This window comes from Castanea sativa, chromosome 8 (assembly GCF_040712315.1).
Source record: "Castanea sativa cultivar Marrone di Chiusa Pesio chromosome 8, ASM4071231v1".
NCBI lineage: Eukaryota > Viridiplantae > Streptophyta > Magnoliopsida > Fagales > Fagaceae > Castanea > Castanea sativa.
The window spans coordinates 34,121,978-34,138,689 of NC_134020.1; the positions used below are offsets into that span (position 1 = coordinate 34,121,978).

General features: G+C 35.2%; 2 protein-coding genes across 3 annotated transcripts; one reads left to right on the forward strand and one right to left on the reverse strand.

The window, feature by feature from the left end:
• Positions 1-276: 276 nt before the first annotated feature.
• On the reverse strand, positions 277-2,858 carry LOC142607796 (large ribosomal subunit protein bL17c). The gene is made up of 2 exons (XM_075779426.1): positions 2,520-2,858; positions 277-846 (listed from the first exon to the last, which is right to left on the reverse strand). The coding sequence occupies exons 1-2, from the start codon at positions 2,734-2,736 to the stop codon at positions 437-439; spliced, it is 627 nt and encodes a 208-aa protein (XP_075635541.1). The 5' UTR covers positions 2,737-2,858; the 3' UTR covers positions 277-436.
• A 3,185-nt stretch (positions 2,859-6,043) lies between these two features.
• Positions 6,044-12,071, forward strand: LOC142608358 (bifunctional bis(5'-adenosyl)-triphosphatase/adenylylsulfatase FHIT). 2 transcript variants are annotated; one of them, XM_075780117.1, is made up of 5 exons: positions 6,044-6,314; positions 6,427-6,540; positions 10,433-10,579; positions 11,559-11,657; positions 11,753-12,071. In XM_075780117.1, exons 1-5 carry the CDS (start codon positions 6,204-6,206, stop codon positions 11,864-11,866), a joined length of 585 nt encoding a protein of 194 aa, XP_075636232.1. In that variant the 5' UTR covers positions 6,044-6,203; the 3' UTR covers positions 11,867-12,071. The 2 variants fall into 2 exon arrangements, with proteins under 2 accessions (XP_075636232.1, XP_075636233.1); XM_075780118.1 differs by having other exon boundaries at positions 6,427-6,538; positions 10,515-10,579.
• The last annotated feature ends 4,641 nt before the right edge of the window (positions 12,072-16,712 follow it).

The following is a 16,712-nucleotide window of genomic DNA, read 5'->3' on the forward strand; positions in this document are numbered from 1 at the left end:
TCACCTTTTTTTTGGGGGGGTTGAGTGGTGATCACTTTATAATTTGATAGAGCTATCAACACCAAGAATTAGTAGATCACTTTCTCAACTAGAACTTCTTTTAATACAATTGGGAAAATCCATTTGAATATGTGATGCATGTATAAAGAGTTTTATGTTACAAGTGAACATATAAGAAGAAAGTAAAGCAACAATAATGAACTATACTAGAAACTAATGGACAAATAATAACTGCTGAACAGACGTACAATATAAGACGAGAAGCACCGTACAAGCTGAAGAAAAACAATACGAAACTAAATAGCAACTTCAAAATTATCAAGGATCAAATAACCATTCATTAGATCATTTGTTACTACACAAGATATTACCTAACAGAAGCATGAAGTGAGAATAATGGTCCAAGTAAAAGTTTGCATGCAGATATGCTTAAAATCTAGACAAGCTCAATGTAGGCCATAGGAGCATTATCTCCTCGCCGCGGCAAAGTTAAGAGAATTCGTGTATACCCTCCATTCCTCTCTCCATACCTTTCCGGAGCCTCGGCAAACAAGGCATGGACAATCTGCTTCTCGTATATGAAGCCAAGAGCTTGTCTCCTCTTATGAAGAGATCCATCTTTTGCCAATGTGATCATCTTATCAACATACTTCCTCACTGCACTAGCTCTTGCTCTCGTAGTCTTGATGCGACCATGTTTAAGGAGCTGTGTTGTGAGGCCCCGAATTAATGCCTTTCGCTGGTCAGGGGGCCTATTGAGTTTGGGTACTCGCCTCCCGTGTCTCATAGCAAAGACTCGACCCCCATTTCCAATAGTGGGAAAACAATGACCAAAGCTGGTAAATTCTGCACCAAGAGACGAGTGCTTAAAAGTATTTCAAGCCAACAGGAAGAGGAACTAAATGTTGCATAGATAATCTGTTATAGGATTAAGGTATACCATATATTATTTAACAGGGCAGTAGTAACAATAACCACATGTTATTTAACAGCAGTTGGACTTGCAGTCCTTGAAAAATTATCAATGAAGTCGGTATACAACTAAGTTCTTTGTTAAAAGACCTCAACTTCTCTTGCATAATTCAATGATTCATCCAAATCATTATATCCCACTACATTTGTGTCACCATAAATTAAACAAGTGATATGCATATTGGATGATTCATGGCATAGGAGCACAACAGCAATGAAAACCAAAAACACCAGAAGAAAGAGGGATAGTAGGTGGTGGCAGCAAGGTTAGAGGAGCTTTGTAGGAAATAAAATAATATCCTAAAGCATCCCTTAGTTACACACTTCCACTCCTATTTAGCCCTCTCCCACTATATCCCATGACTTGTCTTACGCTACACCAAGCAACGAAAGTTCAAATTACAAGTTAGCCATGTTCCAGTTCAAAATTAATAAGCACAAACTGCAAGTCATTAGTGATAAAGTGCAATTATGATTAATGTTGCCCAAATCGTTTCTTTGAGAGAGAGAAACTCAAAGCGGAATTAGGGAAGTTGGCTAACCACCTAAGCCACTAGACTGGAGTGAGGCAACATTTTACACTTGGGTGACCACCTAACTGAAGATAAATTAAAATTTCCACAGGCAGATTAAACCCAGCACAGCCCTCTAGAACACTTCAAGGCAAGAAGCAACCTTTGCGCTTTTCTTGAATCAACAACTAGTGCCAACAGCCATTTCCCTCTTTCTATTAGACTACCTCATCTTCTCTAATTATAGCTCCTATTTTAGTTGAATCATAGCTTTATGTTATTTAATTATTTCAGTGATAAAGAACCTCTTTTTTTTTTTATGGTTATTTAAGTTGTTATTTTTAGTGATGGAGAACAACCTTCTGTTTTTCACTTAATATTTATCTTCTTATCTATGTTATTCTTAGTAGCAAAGTAAACACCTTTGTTCTTTTCCTTCTAATATTGTCGACAGTATGTTATGACTCTTAGTTCTCTTCATTTTTTGTTTTGAAAGTATATTTGAAGATGTCTAATTGGACTAAGGTGGAAAATGAACGGGCTAATGTTCAAGTACTTTGGTTGGAAGTACACTTTTTTTTTTTTTTGATAGGTAAGAAAAATTATATTCAAAAAAATGCTAGATGCAAATTAGCACCAGCATAACAAAAGTACAAAAAGGATGGAAAAACAAAAACATAAAAAGACATTAATTACAAAGAAAAAAAAAATTGTGTTCAACTTCGACTTGAATTATGTTGAAATCAACACAATGTTAGACTCTGAAACAATCAGGCAAACTTATTTGGAGGTAAGATGAATATAAGAGTGACATCTGAAATATCTAATGACATTGCTCATTATATGGCTAAGACAAATAACTCATTATATGGCAAAGTTTTCAATTTTTAGCTCTGAAAGTCTCAGGAAAAAAAATAAACTAGAGGCTAGAGCACAAGAATTGAATATCACATAGTAATTGTCAAAAAAAAAAAAAAACTCATAGCGAAGACATTGGAAATGAAAATTTAAAAAGTGGGTAATAATGAAAAGTACCTGGGCAAGAAGTTGGGAAGAGAGAGGGTTGAAGAGGAGCGAGGCCATTGAAAGAGCGGAGAAGCAGTTTGGACTTGGGCTTGGGCTTGGACTGAAATGAAGTAGCGGCGGCCATGGTTGGGAAGCGTAAGGAAGAAGGAGGGAGGGCTGATTTAAGAGATGCCATACTCCATCTATTTGTATTTCCAGTTATTACACAGCTGCTGCAGGACGCCATTCCTGGACTGCACTGAACGATGCCCCCTGTTCTAACCAGAGAAGTAAAAGATAAAGGAGAGAGAGAGAGCGCGATTACATCACAATCTACTCCTTATCAGTATTGTTTTCAAAACCGGCTCCGGTCCGGTCTTACTTGTAAAATTGGATATTAAATTGATTTGGTATTTAACCTTTCGATTGTATTAATTTGATCGTTTGTTATCTTTTAGATGAAAATTGATCGGATAATAAATTAATTTTTTATTTTGTCGTTTGTCATGTCAGAAATTTTCATTTAAGAGATAATGATAAAAATTAAATTTACCTGATATTGTGTTAGGAGCTTTACTTGTTACTGATAATGGCATAAAGAATGAGGGTGCTTTAGGCTAATCACTTCGCTTCATATTTTCTCAACACATCGATGGCTCCTCGTGCCAGATTAGTAATGCTCCTACGGGTTCTTTGAGGAGGACACGTCCAATCTCTTTACTTGAATTGAATCGATGAGCAGTGTGAAGGGGCAGCATGTGGAGACACCTTACTCCACATCGTGTCCCAAGACCATAGCAAAGGAGTGTCACGGTGGGCAGAGTTGGTTTTCATGATGGGCAGCAGCAGGTGGTGTCAACCCTATGTGGTGGTGCATGGCATTAGTGACTTGTTAGCTGATTGCTTATATGTGAGCTTGGTGGCTTATGTGCAAGGCAGGGCTGGGCTACTCTGATGATCAGATGCTATGTCCAAGGCATTGGACTAGTGGGTGCTGGCTAAATGCATGGACGGATGCTAGTGGGCTAATGACAATTACTTGGTGTGCTACTTGGGGGCATGTTATATGAGCTATGTTGCTGACGGGGAAGGGCTTGGGCATGGGCCAAGCCTCCCGAAACATGTGAGAACATGTTGTGTGGCCTAATGGATGATGGGCAGATGCCACATTATCTGCTGCGACATGGGCTGTGCATGTGCAGCATATACAATGGCAATTATAAGCAGTTCCTAGTTTCCCTGATGTTCAAACTTATTGTGTAAAGGCTGAAAATGTGGAAAACAGACCAAGACAGCATCAGTTGAAGGTGTACTAAGTCATAACACAAGTGGCAGATTGTCCAAGACCTAGGTAGTTAGTAGGTAGTAACTACCATAACAGTTATTTCTATATATATATATATATATATTACCTTAATGTTGTTGGGGGTGTCAACAGCTTAATGAATTTGGCCTTTGGGAGAATTATGTGTATTTCTTTAAGCTTGTAAAGGGTTTCCTTTGTACTTGAGATTGAGTAATAAAGGTTGAGAGTGGGTTCCCTATAAACATAGTGTGTGCGAGTCCTTCTATAATATGTTCTAATTGTTCTTGCAGTGTGTGTATGGTGTTGGCTAAAAGTGAAACTAGGTCAGGGACTTAAGGCCATCACAGGCAGAAAATTGAGTGAAAAATTTGACCATGTGACACATTGGAAGGTTAACGATTAAATTGACACAATTAAAATTTAGGAACCAAAATGAAATATAGTGTAAAGGATAAGGACCAAATACGTAATTTACCCGTTAATTAATTAAAAGTTTACATTTAAATGTATTATATTATTTTTATTTATTTTATATAAGGAAACTATGTCCTAACCATGGTTTTAAAAACCAAACCGATCAAAGAACCGGTTTCAAGCCTAGTTCTTGGTTTTACGCAATTTTTGACCAATTTTGGCTGGTTATAATGATTTTTACCGAACCAGATTAATGGTTGGTTCCTATTTGAACCAACCGGTCCAGTCCAATTTTTAAAACCACGGTCCTAACCTTTTGACAAAACTTAGGCTATCCAAACCAATTTGCCACATGCCCGAACTATCTGACTTGAAGCCACTCAAACTGGAATTGACCTAATCCAAGTAATAAGGCGTCGGTAGGTCTCTTGCCTCAAAAACTAATGCCAGCGGGTCAAATAGCGATTCTTCTCCATCAAGAGCATTTGCATCTACTCGTGCAAAAACTTGTGTCCATTTAGAATAAGAACCTTTTCTTTTTTTTTCTTTTTTTCTTTTTTCTTTTTTTCTATTTTACACCATCATTCCTAAAAAACAATCACATTTAATTATCTATTTTATACTAAGGAAGAAAGTGGATGATGGTTGCTATGTCATCTGTGTGAAGAAAAATAAACAATTAATATATACTTATATATATATATATTAAATAAAATGTAGTCTAAACTAGATAATTTGATGTAGTGTTTTGAAAAATGAGTATTTAAAATAGAAAAAGTAGATTCTTATGCTAAAATGGACAGAAATTTATGCACGAGTTAATACGAATGTTCTTACTTTACACAACTATATATAAACAGATAGACTAATGTGAGTGATTTTTATAATTGATTGTGTTAGATTCTAAAAGTTTAAAACAATTAGCAAACCGTGAACACAAATTTGTTTAGATATAGATCTTAGAGTCTATAGGATTTATTAGACATTACTCTAGGTGTTACAAGTCAAAACATAAGAACATATAAGTTGCAGAAAGAAGAATTCGAAAACATGCCAGGTTCAACTGATCGAGGGAATAGGTTCGACCAATCGAGATGCAAACTCTGCATATTTTAATTTCAGCCCACTGCTCATCAAACCCATTAAGCAATTAGAGTTCCAAATCTATTTCACATAGCATTTAAAGGAAACCCTAAGACACGTTTTGTGAAGACTTTGGAGGTGCTCTTTTAAGATCTAAAAGGTACTGTGTCTTCTCCTTTCAAAGTCACTACCGAAAATCATTCTCATACCATTAAAACTAGTAGATCTAAAGTTGCTGTACAAGATCAACAATTGGTGATGATCTAAACCTTTGAGTGAGATCTCTAAGTCATAAACGTGGGTGTTTGTGCACATCAAATTCAGATAGAAGAGTCCACGAAGTCAGAGTTGCACATGGTCGTGTTAGTAAGTTCTACATGAGGTCGCGTTAGATTTATGGTTTAAATCTATTGTAATATTCCATTCTATCATAGTGGATTTGTTTACCTTGAAACAGTTAGTTTTATTGGTTTTTCTAGGTCATCATATTACTGTCTTCTTTAATTTTTCGCACTAAGTAATATGATTGCATGAGTTTAACCTAGATCTGAATAATTAACCAAAGTAACTTTTTGGCTAATTCATTACGTTAAACTAATATGATTTTCAAGGGGTCTAAACAAACAAACAAATTGTATAAAATGCATCGACTGATGTGAGAGCTCTAGGAGTTAACTTCAAGGAATTAACTTAGTAGTTCCTAATACCTTATAATGTCTATAAGATTATGGATTTGAAATCCTTTGCCAACATGTTAGGAGATACTTTCTTCTAATACCGTTGTTATCAAAAAGATAGAAAAAACACTAGGAGACTAGTTTCTTCCCATTGGCCATTGGTTACAAAACTTTGCCCAAATTTTATTTAATTCCAAAGAAAATTGCTCTAAATACCCATAACCTGGTGAGTAAATGTTAAAGCATACGCTGCTGCCTTCTCTGTCTCTCGCTTCCAGACCAGGTTGGTTCATTACACACACAACAAGGGTGCTCCGACCCATCTCCACCACCACCAACATCAAGGCAAGTAGTACCATAATCAATTTTATTCCTTACATACTATATTATCGTTTCCTCAACTTCCATCATCAAAAGTCAATCTATTAAATTCATTGATCTGCAAAATGAAAAACAGATGTCTTCTTCAGAGCACTACATGTTCGGAACTTACAAGATACACCAAAATGAAGTGTTCTACTCCACCCAACTCTCCTACGCCTTTGTTAATCTTCGTCCTGTCGTTCCTGGTACATGCCTTCCCTCCTCTTCTTTACTATTTTTACACAGACCCATATTGTATTTTCTTCGTTTAGAGTGAATGAGTATGTTTGTTTGTTTGTTTGTGCTTACTGTCTTCATCGATATCAACCCTTTTAGACTTGTATCTATTAGGAATGAAATTTTGTTCAATTTTTAGGAAAGCGACATTCCATTTTCTATGAAGTTTCCTAGCTTGAGAAGGTCTTTTCAAAGGCTTCTCAGAACATTTCTTGTCTCTTCCTTGACAAGGTCTTTGAAAAAGCAATTCTTCATCTTTAAGAATCCCAACATGATTTCCTTTATATACACGTTGCCCATTAAAAAATATTGGCAAATATGTTTATGGGCAAGATCAATTCCTCAAAAGGATAGCTTAAAAACTCTTTCCTTTAAAGTTGTAATGGCTCGCTGTAATTCTTATATCCCATTTCCCAAGCGCCTATTTTCCATTTGATTAAACTCAATGGAAGAATCTTCTTATAAACTCTTTTTGAAAAGTGACATTCATTGCATAGATGATCCCAACTCTGCAGTAAATGCAAAATATATCTCCATTATAGCCCCACTGAACTAGACAATTTTTTGTCAAAAATCTATTCTTGATGGTTACTCAACGCTATAAATTTTTGTTTAGAGATGACCTTAGCATGCCAAACTAGCTTTCACCATGTTACTTTTGGCATTGGATTTCTTATTGCATTGCTGCATTCAAGTTGCAAAACAAAGGTATTTTATTCAGGGAGTAGGAACTTAGACGACTCCTTGGTATAACCAATTTCAACATTTGATCTGTGAAACGGTTTAATCTCTCTTTTTTCATACTTTACTGGATGTGGCTTTTGAATCTCTTCCTTTGTTTTATTAGATATGCCTGAGAATTGTAATTTGAAAAATTGATTGTACTGCTCCCCAAGTACACCCCTGGTGTACATGGGTGATTCTATATTGATCAATAAATTTTTGTTACTTACTTATCAAAAAATACATTTTCATTACTTTTTAATAAATAAATAAATAAATAAAATCTTTTGATCTAGCTGTAGGCATACCTAATAACCATTGAGCAAAAATTCTTGTCACTTTAATTTGACAATGACTCCTTGATTCCAAGATTATTTTGTTGCTATATTTCAGCAAGAAACAATTAACATTTGACAGTTTTTTCCCCTGCCCCAGCTATGTGTTGGGTTCAAGTCCAAGAATCAGCATCCTGAAAATTGGAATAAGGTTACCTACCAACCACCTCTCTTAGACCCCTTAGAAGAGGGAGCCTCATGCATTGGATATGACCTTTTTTAAAAAAGTAAAATTTCTCTTGATACTACATCAAGTTGATAATAATAGCCATTCATCCACTACTATGTTCCCAGTCAAAATGTATGAGCTCAATCATTACAACAACGGGGTGAATCTCAAAAGTTGTTTCATGTATGCTAATACCTTTAACAAAGGGAGAAGGTTTCATTATTTCTTAATAATAATACTTATTAAAAAATAATAAATAAATAAACAAACAAAGAAAGGGAGAAGGCTTCCAAAGCATGTCTTCCTTGAGAGTCTAATGGCTCTAACCCTAAATAGTACTAATGAAGAAATCACTAGGAGAAAGAAGTTGGAAACACCCACTAAACTTCAAGGGAAACACAAACGCAAACACTAGGGTCATTGAACGAAGCAAATGAATATATCAATAAGAGGCACATCATACAACAATTTTTAAGTGCATCCCTCCACAATTAAGTTGATCTTTTGAATTTTTTTTTTTTTTTTTTAAATTTTAAAATTAGGCGATGCTGTCTTGACAATGCTAAAAACTATAATATATAGAATATCAAAGAAACAACCTTTAGTAGGATGCTTGTCAAAATTTGATAAGTATTTAAAATCCTCATAAATTAACTACTCCCCGGTTTTCCTTGTGTAGTTGGGTCAATCTTTCACACCCCACAAGAAGAAACCTTTAATACTTTGTTCTCTCTTCTTCATACTTACCTGGTAAATCTATATCACATCAATTGACAATTAGACAACCCTTTATATATTTGGTTATTCTCAAAACAATAGAAAACTTTGTATGTGTGTGTGTGAGTTCGCATGTATATGTTTATGCGAGCACCAAGCTATCTTTTGGGGCTGGAGTTTCTTTCTCAAATTAGGCACTCTTCTTCAATCGTGTGGATTTATTGATTTCCTTCTATACATGTATAGGTGTGCTTTATACAGGATATTGTTTCCTGCAAAAATTTTAATCTGTAGCCGATCCTCTGTTTACACTTACATCTGTGTTACCTGGTATCTACTTAGATTAAGTTAAGGTTAAATTTTTTGACCCTTGTGGGATAAACTTTAGTTTAACGATGGGATAGCCCCAAGCTTACTTGATAAAGTACAATGACAGTTTTAGTATAAAAAAGGAGATGTAGCATGGGGGTCCAAAGATCCTACTCATTCTGATTTTATCTGACACACTCAATCCTCATGTTTCTTTTTTAATATCGTTCTTTTCCCCCTTGTTAGTCTCATTGTTTTTAACCAATTTACTTTATTTGCTTATAGCATGTCTAAGAGCATTCCCATCAAAGCTTTAAAAAATTTTAGCATTTAGCATCTCAAAAAGTCACTTTATCAATTTTAACAACTCATTTTACAATACACCCAACATCAAAGGTTCTATTTTCTTACCATTTCGTTTAAAATAATATAAACTACTCATTAAAATAATAATAATAAAAAACTACACAAACCACCTTTTCCACCACAAGTATTAAAATAATAATTTTTTTTTTTTAAAGATTGGAGCTACAGAGAGCTTTCAAAGATAAAAGCTCACTGTAGCTCAAATTGTTTTTTTTTTAAATTTATTTAAGTTTAGCATGTTCGTTGTAGCTTGCTTTTTGGTGCTTTTTACAAACTTGATGTTAAAATTTAGCATTTATAGCATTTATCATTCTTAATGAAAATGCTCTAAGTGCTCTTTGCCCCTTTTGTCCATTACTTAACTTTAATATATATAATGCTCTGTTCCATATTATCTCATTGATGTAACATAGATTTTTCCTCCAGGGAAATGCCTTTGAACTGTTCTCACGTTTCCATACTAAGATTCTTACTCTCCTTTTCTTGTGATTTGCTTTTCTTTTCCTTTGCAGGTCATATCCTTTCCTCCTCCACATTAGAATTATATGTTGGGAACTTGGGATTGATTCAAGCATTGTTTATTGTTCATGACTAGATTTACATTAGGAAAATTAATTGTAGTGCTTTTATTTTTTTGGGAAAATAAGCCAGTCATGCTGGTTTGATGCAATGCCTGTCATCTGGCATTCTGCAATAAATGCATTTTAAGGATGTGATATGCAAACTGCTGTTTTTCTGCATAATGGGTTTGAAAAATGATTGATAGGCTAATGAGCCCTGACTCAAATGGCAGTTCCTCTTAGCATAATAATGGGGTGGAGGGTGAGGTTGTGGGTTCAACACCCATTTGGTTCATATGTATCAATAAAAATTATAAAATTGATTGATAGGGACATCTTTGTAACTGTGCATATGGAATGCATTTATATACATATAGGACTAATTTTAAAAAAAAAAAAAAAACATATAGGAGTTTTCTTGAGATTCAGAAACTTAATGAAACATTTAATGACTACCAAACTGTGCCAGATTGAATGCTTTCTGTTCAATATAATCAAGTTAAAAGAAAAAGCCATCCCACACGTCTCTTTATCTTGATATTCAGGTCCCCTTTTTGGCTGCTTTAGACTTGGGGCGGGGGGGGGGTTGTGTTAGATTGATTAACTTTAAGCACTTCACAGTATTAACTGTGGATCTATAATCTTAATGTGGTTCAGTATTCAAGTTTGACTTGACATTATGTACATGTGCTTGTCTGCCCAAGGCGTGAAGTTAAGCGCTTTGTTGATCTCACTGTTGATGAGACTAGCGATTTATGGCTTACAGCACAGAAGATTGGCAGTCAGCTTGAGTGCTACCACAAAGCATCATCTCTCACATTCACAATCCAAGTAAGGCAGTTGCTTGAAGTCAGCTAATTATTTGTATTTTAATATCACTTAATTCTTTTTTCCCCATATTTCTTCTGAGTGTTGGTTATTTGCTACGTAACTTGTAGGACATCATTTATAGTATATTTTGCCCATCAGTTTGCCATTTTGAAAACCATGAAATTTGTATGCTAGTTCTCACCCTTCTCTTTTTCCTCACCAGAATTGAATCATGTGGCTGTGACATCTAGATGATTTATCACATTTCCTTTCCCTTTTAATTGTTTACCCTTTCCTTCATTCCAATGTCTCCATTACGTATGTGTTATTGTGTGAGCATTGTGATGCCTATGGCACTGTTGGTGTGAACACATATGAACAAGTAAAATCTTTTAGTTTGTTATTGACATTACTCTTATATGTTAGATCAAGTTATTTCTGTGTTCCCTGATGATCCTGGACTGGAAGCATTGGTTGACCATGTGATTACTTGACAACTCGTAACCACATGCAGGCATGCTTGATCTTGTTTACTATGTAAGAACACATATAATGTTCAAACCATCCTGGTGCTGTTGATCTCTTCAAATCTAACGATGTGTCTAGGATACATCTTCCTATGATCATCAGTACTAGTTAAACTCTTATGGTATTTTCCTAGTATTCTGTTAATTTATGTGATACGGTCAATATGTATGACAGCAAACATCACCTGATTTATGTGTGCTTGATTTAAAAGTATGATGTTTGTCATTAGACAGTAACTCATGTTCATATTCATGCCTCCCCACTTGCTTAATGCTGCTCAATTTGTCTTTTGAAACTTGTGCATTTGGAATCAACTTATTTAGCTTTTATTGAAAGTGTGCTAAAACATACTTGTACCTTTAAGAAGTAAGAAAAAGTAAGGTTTTAAAAAGTTGTATATAAAAGCTTAAAGCTAGCAGATAAGCTAGACACAAACGGACTAACTTGTGTGTCATCTTTGTTAAAACCTTAGGACGGGCCCCAGGCAGGACAGACAGTACCCCATGTTCACATCCATATCCTGCCACGCAAAGTTAATGACTTCAAGAACAATGATGAGATCTATGATGCTGTAAGATGGAAAACTTGCTTTAGTGCTTACTCTCCATTGTTTATGCATTAACTTTTGCTATTTATGTATTTGCCTTCTTGTTGTTCATGGTTTAGATAGATGAGAAGGAGAAAGAATTAAAGCAAAAGCTTGACTTAGATAAGGAAAGAAAGGACAGAAGCCCTGAGGAGATGTTGCAAGAGGCAGATGAATATAGAAAACTCTTCTAAGTATCTCAGCCTCAACCTGCAGTGCAACATGCCTATTTGAAAATTTTCAGGGTATCTCCAATTTGTTTGGACAATTAACTGTAAGCTTTGCTAGATAAACTTATCCAAAAAAAAAAATGAAAACTGTGGTGATATCCATTGAACTTTATTTGATTGTAAGAAGCTAAGAGTAAAGCTTTACAGTATATACATTTTTATTTTTCTATTTGATATTTTATGATGGATGAAGATTGAGATGCCTTTGCAATTAAGATGATACTTTCAGCTAGTTGCTATTTCTAAAGAATTGATTCTAGCGTAATCATTTATTTTCAAACCTTTATTGTTATTTTTGGGTTCTATTAAGGGATGTTCCACTCACAAATGACATGGTGTGGATTCTATTGAATATCAATAACAATATCAACCTGTTCAATCGTGCGTGAAGAGAAGATTAAAAGGGCGTTTGTGTGCATGAAGAGGGAGCAAAGGTTGCAATATACATTTTTGTAATAGCATCAATACTCAATAGTGTTTAATGTAAATGATGCAGAACAATACTTGATCACAATTATTTATATTTATCTAATGAGTCATGTATAAATTACGATGGATAATTTTATGAATTGTCACGTAGTGTGTTGTAAGAGATATTTTTAAGCCAGTTTAGAGGAAAATTTTGTCCCACTCTAAAATAAGAACTTTTTTTTATCACACTGGTTGAAAATATTAGGATATATCAATAATATGTTTTAGATGAGATGCGTTATCTTCCTAAACAATTTTACAAAATAAATGGCTACCATGTGTTATGGCTCATGACATCAAATAGCTTTATTTGAATTTTTTTTTTTTTCAAATAGCTTCTTCTTGTTTTCTTTTTTTTTTCTATTTAGCAAAACGATTTTTTTTAAAGTGATACATTTTATTATATTTAAATTCCAATAGCAAAAAGAATCAATTAAATGGTTTATCTAAATTTTTATAATATAATTTTAATTTAAAATCAATTCTTCTTGCTTTTTCAAATGCAAAATTATTAATTCAAATTTTATATTCAAAATTTGTTAACATCTTTTAGAATAGAATATAATCTTGTTATATATTTAGTACGCTAATTGGAATATTTTCTTCTATTTGTAAACTTATTTTAAATTTTTAAGTATTGAAATAAATTAAAAAAATTAGAAACTATTGAAATATATTTAAACTATTAATATATGAACAAATGTTATATTAGAGAATGTTAGGACATATGTGTTTCACTTGTATAGAACATATGTCATTCTTTTATGTAATTGGCTAATCCTTTGACAAAACGCACTTTACTTGTAATTAGGTAGATTTAGGATGAGTTTTATACTTCAAGAACCTGTGTTTCAAGATCAAGTGTTGAAGTCATCAAGTCTGTCCAAGAAACAAGCTGAAAAATGCACATTCATTAAAGCTCGACAGCTAGCATGTGTCGAGGTTTAAAGAGCTGTTCCAGCCTCGTGGCTCGACAGTTGCTCGACAGCATCTCAATAGCTCTATCTGTCGAGGTTTAAGAAAAACAGATTCTGAGTTCTGTTTTGATTCCAATCCGTGGATGTGTCTTTGGGTCTTCTTTTCTCCCAACCCTAGACATATAAAATGATTATTTTAAGGGTCGTCAAAAGTACGCAAGTTGCACAAGCATTGAGAAATCCTTGTTCAAGCAAATTGTGACTTGAGACAAAGTTCTTGCCCTAGTTCATCTCTTGTGAAGAAGTTGTTGTATCTTTGCACCGTAGGGTTTTGTAACTAAGAATCTTCTTGATCTTCATCGTGTGGATGAATTGAAGAACTTTGCAGCCAACAATCTTCTCTAGTTGGTGATTGAAGTCGCGTACTAGGATCCACGCAATTGGTTAGTCACGTACTTGGGAGCTGTGCATTGAAAGGAGAAATTGTCACTACAGAACAAGTCCAATTGGGTATTGGGATAAGGTTCAACTGTAGGTTGGCAAGGTACTTGGGATTCCTTTACTTGTAACCATTTGTTGTGATAATAGTGGAATTTCGAGAGTGGTGACCTTAAAATCACCCGATGGAGTTTTTGCCTTGGAGGTTTTCCCCATTCGTAAACAAATCACCGTGTCAATTTATTTTTCCGCTGCACTTTAGTTTATTGGTGATTTGTTTGTGCTACCACGCGTTTGCATGTTAAATTGGTTAATTAATTAAACTTGGTTAATTAATTAATTAATCCATCACAAGGAGTCAATACGTTTTTGGTCTATCAGAGAAAATTTTAAAATATGAGACAATTTTTTATAAACTATCGTTGTAATAAATAAATAAATAAAAGAAAGATGGTGAGAGTGAGAATGAGAGTGCCGAAAAGGAAGAGACAAGCATGCTTGAGAGGTAATGATAAAATATGAATAAAAAAATAAAATCATAAATAGAATACCTATAAAAAATTTAATTATAATATATAAGAATAATTTAAATATATATCATATCATATCATATACTAATATAATAAAAATTAGGCTTAGAAATCGTGATTGTGTCAAGTGACTACTCTCACTAATTCATAAAACTTTATCATTTAAATTTCAACAAATTTAAATTCTATTCAAACTAAAAGTTTATTATAAAAAATTTATAAACTTAAATCTCACACAACAATTCGTGTTTTCTTTCTTTTAAAAAGAACACCAAAATTTTGACTAATAAGGGATCAAATTTAACAATATTTTAAACAAAATTAAATTATATTCAAATTAAAAGCCTATTATCAAATTTATAAACTTAAATTTCAGAGAACCCACGTTTTTGTTTTTATTTTTTTCCTCAAGTTGCATGATTTAAGAATAATTTAAAACAATACACCCCACTTTGTTGTTATTTTTTTTTTCTAAATGCAACTTATGCTTATGTTTTAATCTAAGAAATTCATCTTACTTGTTGTTCTTTATTTCTGAATTTGTGTGCAGAATATTATGCCAAAGGAAGTTTTCTATAAAGAAGCAAAACAATGGATACCCATCTAAGTTCTTAGTTCACTTATGTAAGTTTTTTTTTTTTATTCTCAATTTTTTGAACTCTTTTGTATATGTTTTGGTTTTCAGTTTTGGTTATTGTATTTAACTAGTCGGTAACCTGTGCAATGCACGGATTAGTTAAACAAAAATTTTAAATTTGCCTAAAGTTATGATTGTGGGGAGTAAAAGGGCCCAAGTGGGCATATGGGCCTTTGGGCTGTAACATGGAGGGCCGACCTGCTCCAAGATCAAACTCTATGAGTCGGCCCATACGCCGAGGGTCCGAGGATACAACCGAGGGAGAGTTTCACCTCGGACAGATCCAAGAGAACTCAAAATTTCATTATGAAGGTCAAAGTACAAACTCTGGAGAGACCAGTGGTTAAAAGGGGACATCCTGAATCTTCTAGATGCACCAGTATTAAAGAAAATATCAAGAATAAAGGCTGCCACCTCCGCATTAAAGGCTCTGCACCTACCTCCCTGGCCGCATTAATGGGGAGGTGACCCCTGAACAGTGAGGTGGAAACTTCTAGTCACTGTTCAAAAAGTATCAGGGAAGGCAGTATAAAAGGGGGTAAAGGCCAAAGAAAGAGGGAGGGGAAAACTAAGAAAGAAATTAAGAACTTGTAATTTTGAAGGAAGAAAGAGAAATAATAAAGAAATAGTCCTCGGCTTGAGTCCGAGGAGACCTATTTGTCATTATCGTTCTTTATTTACTTGTATTTGCTTATAAAAGCCTGTTATCAAGATCCCAATGTTTCTAACATAGGTTTAAAGCCCACACTCTACAAATCTTATTGTTTAAGGCTCATTGGGCCTGAGCCCGTGATTGTCTTTGGGTCCAGGTGCAATTGTGCACTTACAATTGGCGCCGTCTGTGGGAAATCTAGTCTAGAAGAGGTAGGGATACTATGGCAGGCTTAGGTGATCACCATGCAGAGTCACAGGGATCACAGCCGGAAGATCATTTCGAACGTCTTGAACATCGAAGGGATCGTGAGGGAAGTGTCCATACAGAATACCCAAGCGCTAGCCATATTCATGAGGGGGGTAGCACCACCCACGATGAGGGTTCTAAATCCATGCAGAAGGAAATCAATTGTTTGAAGAGAAGGTTACGCCGTGCTAAGCGTAGGTTTTCACCATCCTCATCTAATTCTTCCTCAGAGGAGGATAGGGGAGGTGGCTACAGCTCAAGGTCGCGCTCTCCCACCAGTGCAACATCCTCCAGAGAGGAGGACGACCAGCCAACTCGCAGGCGTAAGAAGCCTCATTCTAGGGGCTTAGGCAACGATGCTATGAGTAGGGCGTTGCACCAACTCTCCAAATCTCCATTTACACAGAGGATTGAGAAAGGAAGGCTTCCCAGAAGGTTTACCCAGCCCACTTTCACCATCTATAATGGCCGGACTGATCCGGTGGAGCATGTGAGTCACTTTAACCAGAGGATGGCGGTGCACTCTCACAACGAGACCCTGATGTGTAAAGTTTTCCCCTCTAGCCTGGGACCTGTCGCTATGAGGTGGTTCAATGGCCTTAAATCGGGGTCCATAAGTTCGTTTGGGGAGCTTACTAGAGCATTCGCTTCGCGGTTCATTACGTGTAGCAGAGTACCTCAGCCATTGGACTCGCTGTTATCCATGACCATGAGGGAAGGGGAGACGTTGAAAGCATACTCCGACCGTTACTAGGAGATGTTTAATGAAATAGATGGCAACTTTGATGAGGTGGCGCTTAATACCTTTAAGGTAGGCCTTCCTACTGATCACGACCTGAGAAAGTCTTTGACTAAAAAGCCTGTTCGCAGTGTACGTCGCCTCATGGACCGTATTGACGAGTATAAGAGAGTGGAG